The 25,209-nt window shown below is 39.2% G+C and overlaps 1 protein-coding gene across 1 annotated transcript in view; it reads left to right on the top strand.

The window, feature by feature from the left end:
* The window catches only part of LOC116327044 (contactin-3), a 106,455-nt gene that overhangs the window by 48,161 nt on the left and 33,085 nt on the right, over window positions 1-25,209 (top strand). Inside the window, exons 10-20 of the mRNA XM_039611793.1 lie at window positions 2,298-2,440; window positions 2,532-2,661; window positions 2,990-3,143; window positions 11,160-11,287; window positions 11,849-12,021; window positions 14,245-14,362; window positions 17,229-17,387; window positions 18,394-18,543; window positions 19,170-19,240; window positions 19,659-19,893; window positions 21,157-21,272. Coding sequence (XP_039467727.1) covers window positions 2,298-2,440; window positions 2,532-2,661; window positions 2,990-3,143; window positions 11,160-11,287; window positions 11,849-12,021; window positions 14,245-14,362; window positions 17,229-17,387; window positions 18,394-18,543; window positions 19,170-19,240; window positions 19,659-19,893; window positions 21,157-21,272 — 1,577 coding nt within the window. The remainder of the gene's footprint in view (window positions 1-2,297; window positions 2,441-2,531; window positions 2,662-2,989; window positions 3,144-11,159; window positions 11,288-11,848; window positions 12,022-14,244; window positions 14,363-17,228; window positions 17,388-18,393; window positions 18,544-19,169; window positions 19,241-19,658; window positions 19,894-21,156; window positions 21,273-25,209) is intronic.

The raw sequence follows: 25,209 nt of genomic DNA, 5'->3' as shown, positions 1-25,209 counted from the left end.
CTTGCTTATCAGAGTCTACTAATAACCTTTTTTTCTCTTTCAGTTATATTTAGACCTTTAGTCAGAGCTACAATTATTGGAAAACAGCCCTTTATTGAAGCATTATTTTTTCTAATGTTTGGTCTAATAGAAGGATAATAAGCATGATAATTTGGAGTGATGTGTCCCTATTGTACCTGCTTTTTAGGATCATTGCAGTGAAAGGAGTGTGAATTGCCTGCAGCGTAATAAATATTTTCAAATTAGAAAATATGATTTTCCCAGTATCTCAGGACAAATTTACCATCTCTGTATCTGACTGTCAAACTCAAATATTTAGAGGGTCATTTGTAGATCACAGGAAATCCCTGCCATCTGCGAATATTCACAGTCAACTTCTAAAAGCAGAGAGAGGAGTCAGTGTCTCACCTGCTCCTGTCTGCCATACGTGCAGATAAGAAAGTAGGAAAGATGGATATCAGTGTCTGAACTAGATTCAGGATCCTTTGTTTTATGTAGACCTTGTGTAAATGCAGCGTGGAGTCTGAGGTGTCTGGTTTTGACATCAGTAGTGCTAAAGATTAAGCCATGAATGGCTGTTGACACAAAGCGGCAGTAACGCCGGGCAGGTTTGTTTATGCAGCACATTTCACATAAATGCAATTCAAGGTGCTTCACAGTATGAATTCAAAAGGAGATGGAGATGGCATTGAAACACTGTCACATTAAAACATAAAAAGAACAAATTCAATAGAGGTTTTTTTTACATTTAAAAAAAATCAAAGTAGAACGAACTAGAGCTTAAAGTTAAGTGTAAAGAAGGAAGTTTTTAACCAGTACTTAAAAGTAGTAGTGAGCAAGAGCTTAAAGCTTTTTAAAGTTAAAAGTAACTAAATACTGCACATCTGAAGCTGAAACTATGACTCTCTTGAGATGGACGCTCAGACAAGCCCTGCATGAACAGCTGGTTCACTCCTATGATGCCAAATACTGGTATTACCTGTCTCAGACATACACAAGGTTATAGCAACAGCACAGAGAGGTTTCCATCCCATTACACATGTAAATGAATTATATTTAAACATGCTGCTAAAGAGGGTTAATATAGTAAGTACAGATATCGTAAACTAAACCACAGTCTTTTCTGAAAACCAAAGTGCAATTTAGTGCCTAACCCTTACTAAGTAGTGTTAGTGCTAAATCGTAACCAGACTGAGAGTGAAAGTGAAAAGACACAAATCAAATTAAACTAAGCAGTGATCAGTTCATAATTATCCAATCTGCAAGTATATTATAAAAACACACACTTTCTGTAGCTATACCTATTCTGGTATAGGTTAGAATAGTATTGTTTTATATTTATATCAATCAATCAATAAAATCATTATTTTGGACTTATGGGAAACAAGGGTTAATGCAAATAACAAAACAAATGAACATGAAGTCAAAGAAAGCCATCGTATTCACATGGAAAATAATGTTGACCATTTTCCAGTCGGCCTACAAAGGAAGCAAATTCTTATTAGTTCCTACCCCTATGTAGCTCATCTTATATATCTAATTGGATTATACAATCTAATGTATACAATCATTCGTACAGTCAGTATGAATCTCTTTGGGTGCTTTTTGAAGTTGATCTCTTTCTGGGTTTTTCAGATGGATTACATTAATGATTCCACTGATTGGCCATGTTGTACATAACTTTAAACTCTTTACTGTTGGTTGGCAAAGAGAATCAGTGCCATACACTATAACATAAGAAAGATTAGGTCCTATCTGACAGAGAGAGCTGCTCTCTTCATACAGAGGTGTCATCTTTCACCGATTATGCTGTAATGGCAGAGCTGTCAGTAGGCACAGTAAAACCTCTGCAAATGGTCCAAACCTGTGGCAGCATGTCAAGTCTACAATCACCCAAAGACAGCTTAGGTAATACTACCTTTTCTTTTACTTGCCACTCCTTATCTGTTGCCAGCAGCAACATGTCAAGTCACTAATGAAGTCAAGTCACTAATTCCTGCCTAGGAGAGATCAGAAGTGTGGACTCTGGTCTAGTATGCCTTCTCCTTCACTACAATCACGTGAATGACTGAGAATGAGTAATCAAACTGGATTTTGTCTTCCCAAAAACCTTGTTTGGCAGTAGTTCTTCATCTAAAATAATCTCTTTCTTTCTTATTCTTAATTCCTGAGTTTCACTGGGAAATTACCATATTTGTCACATCGGGATTGATTTTTGTAGAGCGACACTTTTACGAATATATGCAATTAATTTTTGAATTCATAGGATATATTCATAACCATTTGTCTTTCTGTAGGTGCTGAACATCTGCAGTGGGTCCAGACACTGAAAGATGCCCATATGGCCATCGATGCTAACCTGCAGTGGGAATGTAAAGCCATTGGCAAACCTAGGCCTACGTACAGATGGTTGAAGAATGGTCAGTCACTAAAAGCAGAGGTAAGATGTATGAGTGAGTACGGTTACTGCAAGTTTCAAAATCACTAAAAAGGATAATTGACATTTTCTTTCAATTTTTTTTATTGTTCAGGAGAGGATCCATTTGGAAGCTGGCAGACTGACCATACCCAAGATTAGTCTGTCAGACTCTGGGATGTATCAGTGTGTGGCAGAGAATGAGCTTGGATCTGTGTATGCCAGTGCTGAGCTCAAGGTTGTAGGTAAGCAGTTGTGTTTGCCCTGTTTCATTTACAATGGACTGAACAAGAGGCAAGGCAAAAGTATGCTGTCTGTACATCGTGCTGTCACTGGAATTAAAATACTCCCTATTTGAAAGTGAATAAATAAGTAGAAACCAGCTAAACTAGCGCCTCACTGAGCCGCGGCCTTGCACATTCATTTCCATAATTATTTCCTACAATGAGCCAGTCTGGTGGTGAAATATAATTTCCGTAATTGCTGGTGATGCACTTGACATTTTGGCTGATGCACAGCTGTTGCACCTTGACAAAGCGAGACAAACGGCATCAACATGGGTCTCTTCCTCAGCCTCGCCGCCTGACTTCACCCGGCGCCCTGTGAAGAAGTCCACAGTGATCCAGAGGGGGGGTGAGGTGGTGTTAGAGTGTCGCCCCCACGCTTCTCCCAGGGCCACAATCTCCTGGTGGAGAGAGGGGGGGATGCACCTGAAGGACAGTGAGAGGTAGGGTATTATAAGCACTGCTGCACAACCCACTGAAGGCATTAATTTCCAGTACCGATTGTTATTTATGCCTTGGCTCAAGGGGACTTTGGAATCAGTGTTGCATAAAACTTCCTCGTTGGTCAAAGAATGTGTTTTTTTAGATAGACAGCTTATTCCCTCGGATATGGATGTTGGTTTTCTGCTGACACTGCTGCCGTTTGCTGCCTGTACCAAGGAGGCCATGACACCGAGCCTTATCAGTTTTGCAATGCACAGGAAGGAGAGCACTGTATGATTTAGCTGTTTGAAACTTCAAAGCGTCCGGTGTCGCCGCAGTTTTACAGCTCTTCAAAGCCGGGGGAAAAAAGTAGAACAGAGATCCTGTTGGGACTTTTTCCGTGAGAAAGCCAAAGAGAAAAACAATCTGACTCCATCTTTCAGTGAAACGCCACCTCAGGCGACATGACAGGCCGCGCCGTGTCATGATTGAAGGTCTGAGGCGACACCTGTGAGCTGAAAGAACCCGTTTGCTGTTGCACCCAGCCTCAGCAGAAGCTAATCCACACAGGATGAACCAAGCAAGAGTTCAAGCGCAGTATGAGGTCTGCTTTCATTAAACGCTGGGTGTAAAAGAAAGGGACATGAAAGGTCATGTAGTGATGGCTAGATAACTGGTAGACAGGCTACAATAAGGGAAGACAAATTATTTCCCAGGAAATTTCACAGCAGTTTAACAGTTGTCAACAATCACTGAAAATCACTTTCCTTACACACTTTTGAGCTGCGCCTAAGTGCAGCTCCCACTGTTGACAATATGATGTTATCTTAATCACATAATATTGGAGTATTTTGGATCCTTCTTTTTTTTGATGGGAATAAAAAGCAGCATTGGCACATTGGGTGTATCCGTCTTTGGGCCATTGTTCAGCATGCCCATACATCATCCGACTTGAAATTGAAAGCATGTCTTTTCTGTAAAACACCATCCAAAGGCTTGTCGGTCTCATGCTGTATAATTAACTTAATGGCTTCAATTTTGTGTTAGTGCCTTGCCTCCTAAAGCCACCACAGCTTCAGTGGCTTACAACACCTTAACATCACGTGAGGCTTTGAAATAACAAAAGGTTTGGCAGTAAGTTGAATTTTTAATTGTATTCTAAACTTGGAGCTCTGAGGTCATAAATTTGGTAATAACGCATTAAAATTGGCCATCAAAGGAACAGAGGCTTACTTGTATTGATGTCACAATGAGGCTGCATTACCAACTGTTAGTCGGCCTCTTTATTAAAGGGAAAATGTTTATAGTGCTGTTACCTAGAATTTCTTTATAAAAAAGAAAGATGATATTTGAAAATTGAAGTAAGTTGGCAGTTTAACCAAATAGAATAATGTATGGAGAAATGGTATGATTTAACATTTATCCTTTATAAATATAAATAAATGAATATATAATAAATCTCAGTAGCCAGCTCCTAGTATCATGGTCCTATGTGTTGTGGTCATTTTTGCAGTTCTTTGTAAATATATTTGAGTTTGGGTTCCTGTTTAGGTTTTACTGTTATTCTCGCATTTGTACTTTTTGATTATTGTTGGTTCGAGTTTTGAACCCTGATTTGATCTCATTGTCATTCTAGCAGTACTGAGTAGTTTTCATGCTTGTTTAGTTTGTTTAGATCGTCTTACAGGTCGATATACATTGGATTTTGTTCTGTGTTTATTTAGTATTACAGGTGTTATTAAAGGAGACCTGTTATGCTTTTCCTTACTTTCTGTCATCTTTATACTTTTACAATGAAAGATGCTCATATTAAAACAGGCCTAAAATATTAAATAATGAGATTATCGTATGTGTAATTCCAACGGACCAATGAGTGCTCTGCCCCCAAGCTCTGCTTGTTACTCTCTGTAATGTCAATCATACGTATTAGGAATATTCCTGAAAAGGTCATGTAGGGCACACGGCTCCGTCTGTGAGCACAGAGCACCCATCCACCTGTGGTTCAAACCTTCTGTTTGTGAAACACACCCAATCAGAAGACATTTGGCTTATATGCGGGTGTAATGGAGCTAAAACAGTTTTCTTCATAACAGCTGATACAATGAGGGGCTTCACCACGATCCCTTATAATATAAGTTATGGCTGGTGTTTTCATGGTCCAGGCTGCATCTGCTATTAAAATGCTAGCTGTCACAGTTTTACAAAGTGTGGCACCTTCTCTGAAAGACCAGCTATGATTAAAAGGGATGCAGCATAATTTGCCTTCTGTTGCTGAAAAGGTTTTACAGCAGTAGCGCTCATAGTGTAATAAGACTTTTTATTCACCCTGTAGTTTACAGTTTTGGTCATGTAAAAGTAAAGATGTTGAATTTTAATCAGCATGGTGAGAGGTACAAGGACACTTGTTGTATTTCAAAAGTGTGAGACATGTCTGTGATTCATACAGCCTGAGTTTGTTCTTTTTCCCCGAGGGAAAAAAAAAAAAACATGGTCCCTGGCTTAAAACTTGGGCCTAGTTTTTCCCTCTCCCCTTTTAAATCAAGGACTTTTAGAATTTGCAGAGAATTCTGACTGCTCTGCCTGCGTTTTCACTAGAAATGACATATGTGCTACAAGTGAAAGCTTCACAGGTGGAGGGCTTTCTCAAAAGGTCATTTCCCTTTTTATTATTGTCTTTGTTATTGCTAACGTCACTCATGCACACAGCATCAAGAAAAGCGGAAATTTTAATCGGTGGGTTGTAAGCTAACCCCAAAGACCCCACCTACAGGCACAAGACTGTAGGATTCCCATTTATACATGCTTCAAAATATTCTTCCTTAGTTAGTGGGCTCATGCTTTTTAATACTAAATAACCTTACATCAACAACTTCACAACTCACCACCGGAAATTTAATACTTCTCGGGATCAACTTTAAGATGGCTTTAACCATTAAAAAACAACTTGAAATGCTCTTTGTTGAGGTCTTTCATAGTCTTAACCCAATGCATGTGTTTATTGTTGAACTGATTTTTGTGGCAGTAGAACTCTCACTTGGTTTCTCTCAGTTTAATAACAGTGAAATTCAGTAATCGATTGAATTGACTGAGGAAAATGTAGCATAAATTTCTTACATTTGGCTTCATTGGAAAACTGTGAAAATGGTAAATCTCTTGCCTTTAATAGGTCCAGTAGCATTCATGGCACACTATACTTCAGCTAGTTTGTTTACAGAACGAAATTGCCTACGATGGACCTTACAGGTTTGAAGGGAATTCATTTAGACAATGAATTCTCCATGAAAACAGTACACCATAAAAAAAAATTGTAATATAAAAGTATTGTACTGTGTATTTTATAGTTTTGTACTGTTTTTCTAGAATATCATTAAATTTACATAAATAGACTGTGATTTTACACTTCAAATGTAAAATAACATAAAATCACTGTAAATATAATAAAACATAATTTTCTTGTTTTTTAAATGTATTTGTCTGTACATATGCATATTTAGATTGTTAAAATACATTCACAAATGTATCATAATTTCACAAATATTTGTCCGTTATTTGAAAGATTGAACTGTTAAATTCAAATGTAATACTATGGAAAAATATATAAAATGATTCTTATAAACTTTTTTTACATCAAATAATGTTATTTAGGGTGATCGTGGCTCAAGAGTTGGCAGTTCGTCTTGTAATCAGAAGGTTGCCGGTTCGAGCCCCAGCTCAGACAGTCTCGGTCGTTGTGTCCTTGGGCAAGACACTACATCTACCGCCCACTGGTGATGGCCAGAGGGGCCGATGGTGCGATATGGCAGCCTCGCTTCTGTCAGTCTGGCCCAGGGCAGCTGTGGCTACAACTGTAGCTGCCTCCACCAGTGTGTGAATGTGAGAGTGAATGAATAGCGGAATTGTAAAACGCTTTGAGGGTCTCGAAAAGCGCTATATAAATGCAATCCATTATTGTTTAAACCAACTGTTAACTGTATATTTCTGTACATTTCAGTATTATTATTCATATTGCCGCATTCATTGACCTTGTTTATAGGTAATTTCATTGTTTAATCACATTAAAATGTTCCTAATTTAATGTTTAAAAGCAGTTGAAAAAGGCAGAATCCCATGGAAAATTAGGGCAACAAACTGTATTGTCATTACTGAAAATAACTGTATTTTTATGAGAAAGTTATTTTCTGTTATTTTATGGTAGTATTTTGGCGCCCCAGCTGCCGGAATATTACTGTTTTTTTAGGATTTTTTTTTTTTTTACAGTGTAGCGCATTTCCTCAGTCTGATCTAGCTTTTCACGCAGTGTTCAGTGAAATATAAAAAAAGATATTAAGTCTACTCTTTTATTTTTCTCATTTTACTATTTTCTTATTAATATAACAGGAAAAGCATTCAATACGTTGTGTATGTATCTGTCTTGTGTTGCCTTTGGAAAGTCCTGGGTTCAAATTCTCCTCAGGTCTTTGTCCGCTCCTATAATATTACTACTGCTAACACTACTACAAATAATAATAATATAGAAAAGAAATGAATGGGTGCCCTTGGAACCAGCTTTGCACCTTTTTTTAATGATCCATTTTTGTACTGTTTAAGGTACAAAAGTTGTCACCTCAGGTTATAGACTGGTCTCTGTAAGGTACAAACCACAAGCCAATACTTACAAGTAACTCCTGTCAAGGGCATAACAGCAGTTCTTCAGTGACAAGCTGTTGCAGCCCTGAAGGCACAAAAAGAGTGTAGCTTAGAAGAGCTGTCCATTCTCTTTGGAAAATTTGTATTCCAAGAAACCAGCAATGGATTGTTAATACATTTCCTTCATATTATACCACATCAAAAACAAAGTGCGAGATACTTGAAAGTCAAAGTACACTGGTTTGAGTATCAAATTGTCTGTTTCCATCAAGAAGAACATTTTAGATGCTAAAAAGTAAATCTGACCAAAGTGCTGTTTATTTTGCAGAGTGACTATATTTTTTAGATTTCATTTTCACGCCGATTATCACGTGCTTCCTCTTTCTTTCCTCCCTGCTTTCGCTCCACTCAGTATGTACAACCACATTTCCATAGGCTTTCCTTAGCTCTGCAGACCTGCCTCAACATGCGACCAGTGGGATTGATTATTTATCATATTTTCCATGGGCCGGTCTTGAGGAAAGGGAGAAAAATTACCCAGGCAGCACATTTGAACAAGAATAGAAATTCACAGCTCGGAACGCAGTTTGTCTACAAAGTAGATAGTTCTTTACGTTTCTATTTGTTTTTGCAGCTCATTGCTCCTCGGGTCATGTTCTCAGTGTGCCTCCATCACTCAGTGTTTGATATTTTTGTCAATAAATCAGCGCAAAGCACCCTGTGTCAGACATGCTCCCTGGGTCTCAGCTTGGCCCGAGCGAATACATATTTATTCTTGGAAGCCAATATGAAATTGTTTGATTTTTTTGAGCTGGCTGCTCACAGCATTTCTGTTTGATTTACTGAATCCAAAGGTCACAACAGGAGAGCATTATCTGCCTCATTTATGCGTGTGTTTCTGTGATTTCCGACTTCTCTGTTATCAACCGAGGTGGCAAAATAAAATTCCAGGGCGTAATGTAAAGTAATATAAGCAAAGGTGTATATTAATGTCAGTCTGAATAACCTGAAAATGTTTATTTTTTCATCCACTCATTTTATCGTTAAAGGTTGATTTGCTTATTAAAATGTTTCCGAGCCTTTCCCCCACGAGTGAGCAGAGAAGATCGAGCAGATAAAAATGTTTATATACTCAGCTGAATCATCTTCAGCTATTACGCACTCTTGAAGCAATTAGCGCAATGAGCTTATTTGGCCTCGATTTCCCCTTTCAAGCAAAGTACAGGTTACCCTACCTTGTCATTGACAGCTCTTGGGAAGAAATACCTGCAGACTCTAAAATTCATCATGCCGATATAATCTTTTTTTTCGTCAGTCCACTTGTAACACTAGCCCATGAATCACTCAAACATAAAAAGGACATCCTACTCATAGACTGACCGGTGTTGTGTCTGCACATGACAGATAACTTAGCAAAGAGTCAGTTTTAAATAACAGTATGTTCAGGCACTTTGTCAATGGCAGGCTGTTGCAAACACATCATTTCCTCCTCGAGTCTGACAGGCATAATACTGTGTTTCTCACCAAAAAGGTGATTCCCAAAGAGCTATTAGCCAAAATGTTGGTATATCTTGGCACAGTGTGCATTGTGACTTGTAAAGATTTGGGGAAACTGGACAAGAGAAAGAACAAGATGTGGCAAGTGAATAGTATCTATAGTATCCTGACACAGGACCTGAGAGATGCATTTGGCCCTTCACCTATATATGTTTGCTGAAGCCTCATGAGAAACAGTGGCTGTCAAGAAGCCATTTTTAAGCAACAGAAATGGGGGGAAAAAGGCTGAGGTTCATCAAAATTAGTAGTAACAGGTCTTATGGAGTGAGGAATCTAAATTTGAAATTGTTGTATGTGTATGTATGTATACTTCATTGATCCCCGTGGGGAAATTCCTCTCTGCATTTAACCCATTCACTCCGTGAAGCAGTGGGCAGCTACCAATCCAGTGCCCGGGGACCACTGTAGGGCCGGTACCTTGCTCAGTGGTACCTCAGGGTAGCCGTTCAGTGGATTCAGACCCCGACCTTCCGATCATGGGGGCACCACTCTACCTTCTGAGCTATCCCTGCCCTGTTGGTTCAGACAGAGGAGGCCAGAAGACAGAAGGAGAGCAGTGAGTGCCTACAGCCATCTGTAAAACATGGTGGAGGCTCTGTCATGGTTTGGAGCCATATTTCAGCCAGCGGTGTTGGACACCTTGTCTTGAATAGTCCTTGAATATTTGTTGATCTTGAAAACTTTGATTGGCAATGATGGCAATGATCCCAAACACACTGCCAATGCAGTAAAAGCACACAACGTCCAGAGCCCTGTCCTGAATATTACCGAAGCAGTGTGGGACAGAAAATGGGACAAAAAGATGTCTAAAAAACTGAATGTTCTTCAAGAAACCTAGAGAGCTATTCCTGAAGACTATTTAAGGAATAGTCTTGCCTAAGAGAGTTCAGCTTGTGTGAAATAATAAAGGGTCTCATACCAAATACTGACTTTGAGCCTTATGAGAATTGAACAAACTCTGTTTTTGCCTTATATATTGTATTTCAGTGTACTATGCCTACACTTATGCCAATAATTCATGCAGTTCCCATTTTCCTGGTGAAATAAAAATAAAATGGGGGTCGGTTCAAGGCATCTGCACAGTACTATATATGATTTTATATGACATATTAAATATATATGTTTTTCTTTTTCTTTTTTAAATTTATTAATTCCCCAATCACTGCCCCCAAATAAAGCCCCTCTTCCCCACTTTCATTGACCACAGAGAGCTCCTGTATCAAAGGAAAATGTAGTTCACAAAAGTAAGTCACCAGCTGTTTCACTCATGCAACAATAAGGCCATCATTCCTCTGTGTAGCTGTTGTTTTAGTCATGTTTTTGTCTAGCTCTCTAATCAGACTGCCAGCCTAATGCTTTTTCCAAGGAGAGATTCTTGTGTATCACAATATTATTGCATTTCAGAAATGGCTTATAGCATGTTGATATAATCGCCACATGTTGTAGAGCGATAAGGCTGCAGGTAAAGATCCCTCTCTACGGCGCTGCGCCCCTCGCCCTATCACCGTCCCGCCCGGCCCCGGTGGCCTGTTGTGTGTCCAATTAATATGTGCATTTAAGCTATTGTGCTGTCAATACTGTGCTGACCCTACAGCAAATCTGTTCTGCTTCAGCTAAGATAATTGTTATCTTTTGAAGCGTGCAAATAGATTTTTCGAATAGATTCTAAAGCCTTCATTCAAAAAGAATTAAATGGAGAAAGAAAAAAGAGAGAAAGTTGAAATGGTTTGAGAAATGAATTCTTATCACAGCCAGAGCTAGTCCCTTTGATTCCTGACATCATTGTTCATTCAGTTAATTACTAAAGAAGTCATAAAGAAATGGGCTGTTTTCAGTTTTGTCTCTCTCCTCAGACGGACCATCATGGAGGATGGAACTCTTCGTATCACCAATATCTCCAAATCGGATGGAGGCAGGTACACATGTGTGGCCAGAAACCGTTTTGGTACTTCCAGCAGCACAGGGTCACTGGTGGTAAAAGGTATTCTTTTCTATTTTTTCTTTTTTTAGTGTACCTTCTAAGCCAAGGGTTTAAACTTTTGTTAGAGGGAAAAAAATAGTAGCTCAAGCATGAAATGGATAATGAAATATATAGCCGTTTTATGTTCCTGCCGCTTTGACAGACATATAAGTCATCCGAGGTTTTGTCAGCTCTGAGTTATTGTTCATGTAGCAGAGTGGGGCAAACCACTGACGTCTATAGCTGTGAGTGAAGAATATTTTCATTTAATTTAAAAAGAGCTCCTGTAGCATTTTCAGATTTGGGGTTGTTAAATGATGATTATTATGGAGAACGAGAGTGAGAGAGTCATTTTATTTCTTTCTAGTTGACACTGTGATTGCAGCGTCTTTAATTATTCATTACTGAGTTATGGGCGGCTTTTGCTTTTTAAGTGAAGTTATTTAAGGTCGCTTAATTACACTGCTAGACCAAAATCTGTCTCGCGATTCTGGGCAAAATAAGCTTCATTACCTTATTCATTTGGCTGATAGCGGCACCGTGCTGCATATAGTAACAAGTCAATGTGTTTTTCTCCCCAAGAGCCCACAAAGATCATAGTTCCACCCTTGAGCTTGGATGCCAGCGTGGGACAGAGCATCGTGTTGCCCTGTGAGGTGTCTAGTGATTCGTCCCTGAGCCCCATCTTCAAGTGGTTTTTCAACGGCAAAGCTATCGACTTCAACAGACAGGAGCACTTTGAGATGATTGGAGGAGTATGTATACATAAGAAATGAATACAAAGTCTGAGTGATACAATACGATGGTTAGCTTTTTTGCTTTGCGTTTGATGAAAATACACCACGTCTGTATCTGTCACAAACATGGTGGATCCAGTAAAATCCAAATCAATTTCAAACATACACTGGAAGGAATAATTATTTGATCCCTGAATTTGTAAGTTTTCTGACTTTTGAAGATAGGAACAGTCTCTCATTTTTATGAACAGAGACAGAGTATCAGACATACATCCAGAAAAAACATAGTCCATAAAAGCTATAAATTGATTTGCATTCACTGAATGAAACAAGCTAGTCATTATTCTGTTTTCCACAGAGTGGCTGTGTGCCCATGTGGCACAGTCAATCCCGTATATTTCTGATCCCAAGTTGTTATGTATATAAAGCACACCTGTACACAGAGTCAGTTTCATCATCATCACGGGCAAGACCAAAGAGCAGTGCGAGGACGTCAGGGACAAGATTATAGACCTGCACCTAACTGGCTTCATTATTCAGCCTCAGAGGTTTCCACCTGGAAAATATATATATGTATGCAGCTCATATACCTCTATCAATTCTGTTTTAACAAATGGAAATATAAAAATGGCAACGCGTGGTTTTAGGAGGACCTACATGTGTCAAAATATCCCCATCACTGCCCACACAGGCCCCACATCTTGACACATGTTATTGCAGTGAGTCAGGAAACACTATTGTCCTATTTTCCAGCACTGACATGCATCAACTCATCATAACAGCAGCAGCTTAATAGCTGTTGCTCCCTTGGCTACTTCTGTATAGGTTACAGCCATCAAATGACAGAGTACTGCATGATGCAGTGTGTTGCCATTTAACTTTTTTAAAAAATATATTATTTACCCATAAAAATGTCAGCTAATGGCTATATTTCATGATCACACTGCACAATTATCAGGCACATGCCTGCAACTCTGTAAATTGTTGTTCCGTACCAATCAGACAAACATGATTAAATATGTAAATATGTTGATAATCTTCCATTCAAATTTTAAGCCAGGAAATTGAAATTGGTTGAGAAGAAATAGTAGCTGGCTGACCGGCTGACAAAAACACATACGTTTGCTTCTAAAACTCACTAATTATATTGGGTTAATAAAATAATATGTAGCGATTGGTGAGCTCAGGCAATCTGTATGATAAACTCAGTTAACCTCTTCGTACCTATAGCGTTATAGTCAATGAATAAATTCACATATAGTATTTTTTCTGTAATGTTAAGCTTTTATGGTCCTGGGATTTTAAAAAAAAGGTTTTGAATTCCCTTCAGTGTTTGTGCTAAACTAGGCTAAATGCCTCCCAGCCCGTCTCTGAGACAAGTGAGTGGTATCACTCTTTTCTCTGGATTCTATGCTAATTAAGCGCATTTCTCACCCTGTCAAATTATTCCTTAAGGTTGTATACACTGAACTGGTTCTGTGAGAACATAAAGGCACCAGGGGAACTGGTATTTGTAGGCTAGCTCCATTTTAAACCCACGTAAAAGCTGTGTACATTTAATTCAGATGCCAACAGATGTTACTGTGAGTCGTGACGAGGCAGCCTACAAGCATGGATGAGACTCTCCTCTAGCCCAGAGGCGATCTTAGTGCAAATCAATCAATTTGCACCTTCACAAAGGAGCCAAAATTTTTGTGATTCCAAGATTTATGCTTTGTCTGGTTCTTCATAGCAGGGCCACTGAAGCTGCCATAAAACACTAACATTTCACAGTGAGCGTAATGACAACAGATGTTTGACTTTCCTTTAAAAATATTCAAACAAAGAGTTTCTGTATTTCTCTGGAAAAAAAAAACAAGTGTGTGTGGTGTGTGTGCACAAGCAGCAACAAATTGAAAAAAGCATCTCTGAAAATTATTCTTGGAGCCACTCAGCCGAGTTGTAAGGTTAAAGTGTAAATACAACAAATACTGAAAACACTGAAAACAAGTCAATTTTGTGTAGCCTTTCTTACAACATAAAACCAAATTAATTTGTTTTGCCATTTTTTTTCCTAAAGTCTTGTGGTTGATTATTCCAAGCTCCTTTTGTGGAGGATTTACAGCACAGGGCTGAGAAAGAAACTGAATGTGCTCCTGAGGATTTCCTATACGTCTTTTCTTTTTTCATTTTGACTTTGCTGCTTTTGGTGGAGGTTTTTTCTTCTCCGAGACTTTCAGTCGTATATGTCTCTGTCATCAGGGATTTGCGGGTGACCTGATGGTGAGGAACATTCAGCTAAAGCATTCTGGGAAGTATGTGTGTATGGTACACACTGAAGTCGACACAGTTTCTGCAGCAGCAGACTTAATTGTCAGAGGTATGCTTTTTCCTCCTTACACTGCTTGTCATTTTGTAGTACTCTGCCTGTCTTGATTTTAGGGCTGTGTTTCTTAAGATGATGATAAGAGCTGTATCACCAACAGTGTTAAGAGGGGGACCTGTTGCGTAAATGTCATTACTTATTGATATAATTTTCAACAGAAGTTTTAAATCAGGCGATAAAGCAGAAAAGTCCTCTACATTTGACATTGAGCATTTCAGTGTTAGCAGCATTTTCACTGCTGGTAAACAAGCTTTACTCTGTAAAGACATGTTAGATCCCTTTTCTGATTTCAGAAGGAAAATACTGATGATTTTCAACACTGAAAGTTGATCTTTTAATATGACACGCCCGCCTGTATTGGCGTGGTTGGCTTGTTGCAGGCAGTGCAGACTCAGGTTGCTCATAGTGCCGTTTGTTGATTGATCGATTTGACTGGCAGACGAGAGCTGGTTCAAATTCAACCAGGAGAATGATGCTGCATGCTGCCAAACGAATGGAGCCCGTCTAGACATAAAGACAGGGCTTTGTAAGCCATCCCCCTGATGGTGTTACACTCAAATTTGTCCCAGTGGCTTTGCTGGAAATATGCCAAAAGAAGGCATTTCTACACAGTGAAAAGATGCAAAGCAACAGTATTCTGCATATAAGATCTTTTGTGAAAAAAAACATCCCAATCTAAAGACCTTGCAGTCGCTATGATTAGTGAGTATAATTTGGATTTAACTGTAAGTGGCACAGTGATGTGTTTTTTTTTTTTTTGCGTACTCTGCTTTCTTCTAACAACACAAAGACATGGGGGTTAGGTCAACTTGTGATTGTAATTGGCCGTGCCGTCTTGCTTGGACAGACTTGTTGGATGTTGGCTAAGTGGTTTAAAAAAAACAGATGGGTAATTACGTATATGTGTCAGTTAAATTAGTCCTGTTAAACAGATACTCCTGACACATGTTACCCAGTTTCCAACTTTCAGGCTGATGACTGCAAAGTCTTTGAGAAAATAAAAGAAGTTAAACTCATTGGCTCTTATATCACAGTTAACTTGAAGGAAAGAGTAAGTTTTCACAAAAGCTTCAAGGGTATGTAGAAAAACTGTTTTCATCCAAGAAAACATTTTATAAAGTATGTTTTTAACAGATTTCATGCCATAAACGCTACCCTGGGGCAGAGCATTTTTGATGTTTAAACTCAAGGATTATAGATATCCTACATACCTGTCTCTTAGGTTGATGTGCCAGTAGTTTAAGTAGAGACAAAATATGTCTGTGACCCACACACAATAGGCTTTATTCAACAACGCTGGGTTCAGGGTGCGTGCTTCCACACAACCTTCAGAGATATAACGGTGTCCGCAGCTCCAGACACTTCCTTTGTCTCTTTTTATTGCATTTTTATTATGTGTTAGCATAGCTTATGCATATGTTATGCGCCTTATAGGCTTTGCTAGGGAGAACTGTGGGATGAGAGACAGACTGTGTCAACCTTGCTCATATTTATTCTTGAGCTTCATGTGAGTTTAAATCTGTCAAAACCTTAAACCAAGTGTGCAGACTCAAGTTCAAATTCCATTTGAATTTGAAAATATCCATCACAACCATAACCTATTACACAAAGGAAATACATGACAAAAATAAAGTGCAAAGGTTAGACTAGGCGTAGAAAGAATGGTCTGGGATAATCTGAGACGTTCAGATTAACAATGCAGGGAGTCTGCCACCAATATAGATTATGCAGGTTTTCCATATTGTATGTTTATATGCATAATCCAAAACCAGTGTTGTTGATGCTCAATCATCTTCCTACAGAAGTAGTTAGTTGCATTGGGAGCACAGCGCTACTTTAGCAGATTTGCAGGGCTTAGCAGGAAATCCCATGTTGCTGTGTTCCTGATTTTAGAATCAGAATCAGAATCAGAAGTAACGCACTGAAGTACCAGGGCATCCATACGCGGCGCCATCTTGGATTGGATTTTAGTGAGAAACCAAATGAAAAATCTGCCTTTTTTCCCAAATCCCTGGTAATTAATGTTGTCTTTTGTTATTATTATACTCTACTTTCACTTAGCAAAAAACACTGAACCTCCCTCAGACAGAAAATGCCTATTGAGCAAAATAAGCTCATTCTACTACACAAAACTTGTAAAATGGAATCTTTACTGAAAAACTCATCCAAGGGTCTCAGCCATGGAACATACATATCTTCATAGAAATAAAAACGTATCATACTGTAAGTAGGTACACCTACTTACAGCAGGCTAGACAACATATAATGTTATGCACAATTTTACCTCTTTTTTTCTGGACCTTAGAAAAGCAAAGTCTTAACATGGATACATTATCTATTCCTAGTTTATAAGTATGTCAAGACAAGGTTACTTTAACCTATTGTACAACTAATCTGTGAAACCCAGTGATAAAGAATAAAGCCATTTTTTAAATGTATCTACATATTAAAGCTAAACAAACCTCCTAAAAGAAAAATATTCAGCAACCTGTTTCTCTTTCTTTTGTTGTTTTTCTTGCTGGTGTGAGGCATACATGTCTCCAGAAACTAAATAGGTCAGATTTCGTGATTCAGCTCACTCACTGTTTTCTTCTTCTTCTACTTGGTTTTTTCCACAATTAAAGCATTAAAAATACCCCAGTAGATATATAGAAGTAAACTGATAAAAGAAGTGTAACCTGCGTTCCCACTGATCGGGGATATTCAATGTATTAATTATGATAGTGTCACAGCCGCTTATATCTCCTGTTAGCTGAGTTATGAATAACACCTGCAGTGGAGTCTCAAAGTTGACGTGATCTCATTTGTTTAGGCTGCTGTCGTACAGTGAGGCTGATGCAGGTGTCTTTTCTTGTTGCAGGACCTCCTGGGCCCCCCGAGGGCCTGGTTGTGACTGACATTACTGACACTACTGTGCAACTGTCTTGGGGCTCTGGACCTGACAACCACAGCCCTGTTACTAAGTACATGGTGCAGGCCAGGACCCCCTTCTCTATAGGCTGGCAGACTGTGAGGACAGGTACAAATGCACCACCACCGTCAGGCAGTTATATTTTTATTGAATGTGTGTTTTTTATCATTCAAGGTTCAAAATTCAGTGTTCTTTATTGTGATTATAAATGAACATAATTAAGGCAATGCTCCCTCACATGATACTGGCATAATATAAATACAAAATACAATATTTAAACACAATTTTTTGATGTATTTAAAAGTTAAACCATTTATAACACATTTCACATGTATTACATGTAACAGAGGAAAGCTGAAATGCTCTGCAGCTTTTTCAGTGAATGAAGCTGTTTAGTGAGTTGTGAATAGCTCCACAATAAAAAAGAAGTCTTGATGTAGAAATGCATTAAATTCTTTTTACTCACAGAATTTTATAGTTACATATTTTCCTGGTATTTTTCTCCACGCAGATACGTAGCATAGCTTAGCATCGTTTGCACATAAGTAGCACCGCCCTTTCACTGATCTGTAAAAGTGACATATCCTGATGTTTAGTTCACAAGAAATAATGAGGTTTCAAAATTAACCACCTTTCCATTGTAACTTTATTGTCCAAATATATAACACAGGCTGTACCTCTGGGTCCCCCTCAGAACCACAGGGGAGGGCAGCTATTGTTCATTGTACCTTGAAATGTATTTTTTCTAATCAAAATGCACGTGTACTGAGGGCTGATTTACCATCATTAGGTAAATAAATATCAGGTATTCTTGCCACTTTTGGCAATACATGCCTAAAAATCCTCAGTCCTGCAACAGCTTATTAATTGTGGTTATCTAGTTGTGTTACTGTTTAAAATAGCATTGCAAGATGCTGATGCACCTGTGCGATCGACAATAATTATGATGCTTGTAGAGATGCTGACAAGCTGATTAAAACTGGAAATTTCACAGTTTCACTTCATGCATTTCATTGGTATATGAACTACTTATACTTGCTGGGAACCAAATGTGAATGTGCCACATGAAACATAAAAACACAAAACATGTCAATTCTAAATTCTTTAATCCTAGTTCCTGATTCTGTGCCTGGACAGATGATGCATGCCACAGTGAAAGAGCTGAACCCCTGGGTGGATTATGAATTCAGGGTGGTGGCAATCAACAGTGTTGGTGTTGGAGAACCCAGCACGCCATCAAAACAGATTCGAACCAAAGCAGCAGGTACCCTCTCGATTTGTTGTTTCTCTTCATAACAAATTAATCAGTCCCACTTGGAAAATGTAATTTAACTGTTTGATTAGTTCCACTTTTTGTCCGTGCTGCCTGTGATGTTTCAAATCTGTTCTATGTTTTCATGCCACTACTTTGATTACTCAGTCGCGCGCGGGAAGAGTGGAAATTGAGTTACACTTTTAAAACGCTTTTTAAAGTATCAGCACTAAGCTCTTGTGCACTCTGGAGCATGTGTTGGGTTTAATTAGTGGTTGCATCAAGAGAAACATCTCCCGCTCGCACATGCCATGAGACACGGCCGTGAGCGAGTCTTTTTTCGACTGGTTAGCTGAGTAATTCTATCCCGCTGGTTGAATCACAAGGGAACAAGTTTCCTGTTGAGCCTCACACACGGGGCTGACATATGGCACTCGGCTAATAACGGCGGCGCACACGGGTGGTAATGCCACTGTCAACAAAAACCTAATTCCTCTCCTGTGTGATTAACCCATTTTGTGTAAACAGAAGCTCCACATAGTGCCTGTGATCCCCTTATTTGAACTACTTCTTGCACCTGCGTCAGACATAACAGTCAGAATTGAGGGATGAGCAAGTTTCCTTTTGTGTCTGTTTAGTTCCCAAGGTTGCGCCGATTAACGTGAGTGGTGGCGGAGGAGCTCGAGGAGAACTTGTTATTATGTGGGAGGTAAGAGGATCATGGGCATTTCTGAGTGGGCATTCATTGTGACAGAGTATTCTTCTTTTGATGAGAATGGAATCCTGGCAGGTTACTGCGTCTGCAGCAGTCTGGCTTCAGTGGAATGGCTTTTAATTAAAAGGCAGAGCTTTTCTGATTTGCTGCCTGCTGACTCCCCCTGTTGTGTAAATCAACAAGGAGATACAGAGCCAGTGCAAATTACACGTGTGTAAATCCAGAATTAGGTGACAGCTTTACATTTTTTGGATGTGGGTCAAAGCACGGAGAGGTGCTGGATCCGTTGATTTGCTCAAAACTTTGTTAGACATAAAACACTGTTACTGCTTTACTCTTTTACAGCTGCCTAATTTAATTTCTGCTCACAGTTGTTTGGGTCAAAGGTGTAACTTTTCTGTCCCCATCTCAGCCAGTTCCAGAGGAACAGCAGAGCGGAGAGGACTTTGGCTATGTTGTAGCTTTCCGCCCACTTGGCAGCAGCACCTGGATCCAGACAGTGCTGGCATCACCTGACGCATCCAGATATATTTACAGAAACGACAGCATCGCACCCCTGTCCCTGTTTGAGGTGACAGTGGGAGTCTACAACAATATGGGAGAGGGGCCGTTCAGCCGCGTTGTTAGGGTGTTTTCTGCAGAGGAAGGTGAGCGTCTTCACGTCCTGCAAATATAAATACGTATCCTGTCACTTTTAACTGCAAATAGAGCTTTCATGACAACAGTGTAAAATGTAAAATACGTATTTTGTGTCAATTACCGTATTTTTCGGACCATAAGGCACACCGGATTATAGGGCACACTGTCGATGAACGGGTCTGTTTTCATACATAAGGCAAATTATGCTAAACAAAACAGTCAAATAAGTTAAACTTTATTCAACTCATTCATAATTGTTCTCAACTCAACATTGTTCGGTTGTAACACAAAAAATACAGAACAATACACTCACTTTTTCAGTTCATTCCTCTTCCACAAATCCATCAACTTCTTCATCTTCACAGCTGCTCTTATTCCCGTGTTCTACTGCGTGACTGATAGAGTTGGAAATCCGCTTCGTAAGCGTGTCTCTTAACAGCTGACATTTTGGGGTCCTTATACACACACAATACGGTAATATTATGTTGAAGCACAGTACGAATTACTCCACGAGGCTTCTGACTACGGTAGCCGTAATGCTCCGATAATCCATCAAGTGGTGCGGTTTCGTAGCTTACCAAAGTCGTACTAAAACATTTTTTGACAGAGTTTTCTGCACCGTGTATCACATAAAATCAGTTCAAGGTCATTAAGCACAACCAGAATTCATACATAAGGCGCACCGGATTATATTTTTTGAGAGAATTGAAGGATTTTAAGTGCGCCATGTAGTCCGAAAAATACGGTACACACAAAAGGCAATATCATAAATAACTATGTAATTGTCTTTAGTTTTTTTTTGCTTTTGCGCATTTATGATTATAGACTCCATTCACTTGTACTTTGAGTTTACAAAAAAATGGTATGAGACATGGACTCAAGATTTTTTGAGGAACAAAACAAGCTGGTGCAAAGGTTAGGAGAGTTTTGCGCTGGAGTGTGTGTCGTTAGTGTGAGGACATGCTCTTGTCTAGTCTAGTCCAGGATCATTGCAACAGAGGGACAGAAAAGAAGAAGAAAAAAAGAGAGTCTGCCCGGAGTCACAGATGATGGAGTAGTACAGAAATAAGTCTCAGAGCAGGTAGCTCAGCAGGCAGTAGTTATGTTGTTCTGTAGTTAACAGGTAAAAATCAAGTGATGCTCATGTCTTATGTAGCTTAGAGAATTACACCTGTGATTTTTTTTAGATTTCCCAAAAGATCTGACAAAAATATATTTTTTATTGTGTAGAAGTAAAAATATACACATTAATAACCATCCATCCTTTACAGAACCCTCTGAAGCACCTTCGAGAGCGTGGGCCCGTGCGGTGTCAGCCTCAGAGATCGAGGTGTTCTGGGAACCAGTTCCTCCGAGGTCCAACAGTGAGAAGATCGTTGCATATGAGGTAGGAAAACAAAAGAAAAGTGAAACATTCAAACACAGACACAAAATTAATCCCAGATGACTGACAGCACAATAAGCTGGGTCTCATCTGAATATAACCACCAATGGTGACGCTGTCGAAATATTCTGGCATTAAAACACCGCGTGTGCTGGAGTCACAGAGGTCTGTTGACAGCTGTTACAGTCTCTAAGAGAACTCTGCACCCAAGGCTGTCTCAGAGCCGCTATTAAGAAAAAAGGGAGAGAAAATAAATAAGAGAATGTGTGAACATCATACATCACTATCCTGTACAACAAACACTCTCCTGGGATTTAGCTGTGGTAAACCTAGATAAAAATAACACTGTCTCCGAAACCCCAGATATTTTACATGGCAGTGTATACCCAGGTGGCCTAACCTCTGCAGAGATGCTTTGAGGTCGCTGCCAATGTTTGCTACACACATTGTCATAAGACAGGGGTTTCCATGTTTGGAAACAAGACAGAGCTATTTAACGCAGCTTAGAATATTCATGTTTAACACGGGGAAAATCCAATGAAATATTCAGCTTCCTAAGAGTAGAAATGTTTTAAAATATTCAACTTATTATAATTTGAAGCCTATGCAAGTACAAATTTACTGCTCAGTTATAAAATGTATATAATCCTGCTGGTTTTATTGATCATGTGCAAATTATATAATCCAAAAAAACCACACAGACAACAGAAAAAAACCCATCTATCCATTTTCTACTGTTTATCTTGGTCCAGGTTGCGGGGTAAGCAGTCTTAGCAGAGATACCCAGCCTCCTTTTGGACGGACACTGAGGCGATTGCAAATGAGCTGACATATGTAATCTCTATAGCATGTCCTGGGTTTGCCCTCGAGCCTCCTCCCAGTAGGTCATGCCCAAACCACCTCACCTAGGAGGCGCCTATAAGGGATCCTAATCAGAGCTCATTTCCATCCCTCGTAACCAGTTTCCTTCTTTCACTCACTACCCAGAGTGCCTAGCCATAGGTGAGGGTAGGATCTTGGATCAGCATTGCTTTCACAAACTACTTTACCTGTGATACCAATGTACCAAAATACTCAAATTCCTCTACTTCGCACAGCAGCTCCATCCTAAGACAGAACGCAAGTTGGAAGAAAATAAAAAACAACAATCTTAAACTATCTAACTGTAAAATCTACATTTTTTGGCATTGCTTGTGTCAGCTGGCTTGGCCAGCTTCATCTGAAAAACTGAACAGCAGCCTGTGGGTAGATATTTATATTTAAGTCTCGCAATGACAAACCATTCCTAAAGAGGTCTACTGGGATTTTGTGACATATATTCTAATTAATCTAATTTAGGGCTTAAATTGCCTCTCAAAAGCTGTTTTAGAGGATCATTTGAATTTTAAAGGCTTGGCACAACTCCAGGAAGCATACGGTTTAGGGAAGCTACAGCATCACGCCCGTCAGTGCTGTTTTTCTTTAGTGCTTGCAGAATATACAGTAAATACAGCTTCTTATACTTTGGATCATCACACAGTGGAATTTCCTTTAAGGAACTGAATTATTTTATGTTTGTGTTGTTATTTACTTTCAGAACTATATAAAGGGTTACAAGTAAAATCTGCTCAGTTGGAACTCATGGATTGGTTGAAGTAACAGTTCAGGTCAGAAATCATCTGATTAGACTGAGAAAAAACAGCAGCTGATGGTGGAAAAATATGTGCATGCATTTGACTGAAAACTACATGCACTTTTCCCTCCTGCATTTCTAGGGTCTGACTTCATGTGGACGATAAAGTTTCTTTTGTTTTCAACATCAAGTGCTTACCTAAACCCTGTACATTTGGGTACAAACCCCTCTGGAGTCTAATTTTGGCTGTGCTACAACAGCGTTCCAGAGCAAAATTTATGGTTTAAATTATTATGGCTTTGGAGTGGCAGTGGGTTGTTCTGCTTATTTCAGGTTACTGGGAATTAAAGTGGGATTGCACCAGGGGCCTATTAATGTCATAGTGACATTACTGTTATTATACTGATACATCCCATTGCCTAGGTACTGGTTGGTGCTGGTCAGACCATGGTCGGCCACGTCCCTTCAAGCTGTTAGAGCAATGCTCAGGGCAACGACACTTACACACATTGCAATTGCAATCTTTTTGGACTTGACACATTATTATCACTCACACTCAGTTGCCAGTGTATTAGGAGCACTGTGCTAAAGCTAATGCGGTCTAAAACAACAGTTGTAGTTGCTAGAAATTACCCCTGGATAAAGGTCATAATAGTCAGGTGCTCTTATAATTCAGTGAGCGGCTTTGTGTGATCTGTTTAAAGTTTGTGGTGCTGCTTAAGTCAGTTGTGTTACACCTAAAAGGTATTTCTGCTTAAATTCTGTTAACCATCCTGTTGAAATAAGTGAGGCTAGACTAAATAAGAGAAACACCTATGAATAAATTGTTTAGGGTTTAGCACATTTGTATCAGTAAGTCTTGTGACCCCATTGTATATATGTTAATACCTTTGCCTTATATGAGAAAATTGCTCAGTTTGACAACAGGAGGAGACACAAACCCAGACTCAGGGGGTCACCAGCAGAAGATAAATGGTAGGGTTTATGTCAGGAAGGGCAACCAGTGTAAAAACTGTGCCATCTGCTGTAGTGACCCCTTGGGAAGTAAGTGAGCAGCCAAAAGTATATCAACAGGTCTCTGAAATAATTTTTTACAAGACAAAAACTAGACTTGTAACATTTACATTAGATAGTATAAATTGCATTATGTTTAGCTAAGTGGAGCTAATAAATTAGCTGTTGTGTACTAACTATATTTACTCTTTATTAGCTGTGTTTTGTTCTTAACCACCAACATGTAATTCATTCCACTGCATGCTGGACTACTGTTACATGTTAGTGAGTGTTTGTGTCTGCCGTCTGGTGTGAACACGTTTGGTGGTGGTTAAACCAGTAAGTAAAGTGGGTAAAATGACAAGAATGAGCTGTAAAGAGGTGAGGAGAATTGCAAAATGATAACAACTATTTGTTAGCTGATCACATACAAGTCATTATGTGAACCTAACAAAATGTTTATCTAACAAAAATTAGAGCCACTTTCTTTAAATCAGCAGTGCAGGTGCAGAGACAGAGATCTGCTTGGTTTGTGTGTCTTCAGCCTCCCTGTCTGTGGTGTTATTACAGTAACCGACTCTCCGGGCTTTGAAAGCATCATCCAAAGCCTGGCTGAGTCTAGCTGTGTTGCTACACAGGAGGCCTTTCATCTGTGTTTTTTCAGTATTTTTTACACTTCAAGTCAAATTTCTTCCATTATATTTCAATGTTACGTGTCCCAAGAGACTGAATGCAAGCTGTAGCTTGTTCTCTGGTAATGTGCTGGTTTTATAATGTGTAGACACTATGTGAATCCTACACCTGCTGGGTAGCATCAGAGCTCCTTTACTTCTATATTACTGTAAACTCCAGGGCAATTATGCACTTCCTTAACTAAGCACTGTGAATATAAATTTTGAATTGGGCACATATAAGGAAAAGTCACATCATTGCTCTTTGAAAAGTAGACAGTAACCAAATGATGGTAGTCTTTTATTCACAGGCTTTAAAGAAAGTGTCTTTATTGCAAGTACCATGGTGACATTATGGGAAGCATCTACTTTTCCCGAGTCCCAGAAAATAGTTGGATTGGCCTAAAAACTTTTTTACCTGTTGTCCTCTGGAGGAATTCCAGAAATAACCTCCATCTGTAGTTGCTCTTTAATCTCCCAGAAGAGGATACCCGTTCCTCCCACAGCAAGTTCCTCTTTACAGCCAAAGAGGGAAGAGGGGGAGTGAAGCTGGAGAGCTTTGCACATTCATATTATCCTGTTCGTACACAGTGCCAAAATGCAGCACTTTCCTCAGAGTTATTTTATCAAAGGTTTGTAGTGATGGGGAACTAAGGAACTGTTG

Source organism: Oreochromis aureus, linkage group 5 (assembly GCF_013358895.1).
Source record: "Oreochromis aureus strain Israel breed Guangdong linkage group 5, ZZ_aureus, whole genome shotgun sequence".
In the NCBI taxonomy this organism is placed as follows: Eukaryota; Metazoa; Chordata; class Actinopteri; order Cichliformes; family Cichlidae; genus Oreochromis; species Oreochromis aureus.
The sequence above is the reverse complement of the archived record's forward strand: the minus strand, read 5'-3'. Positions and strand labels throughout refer to the sequence as shown.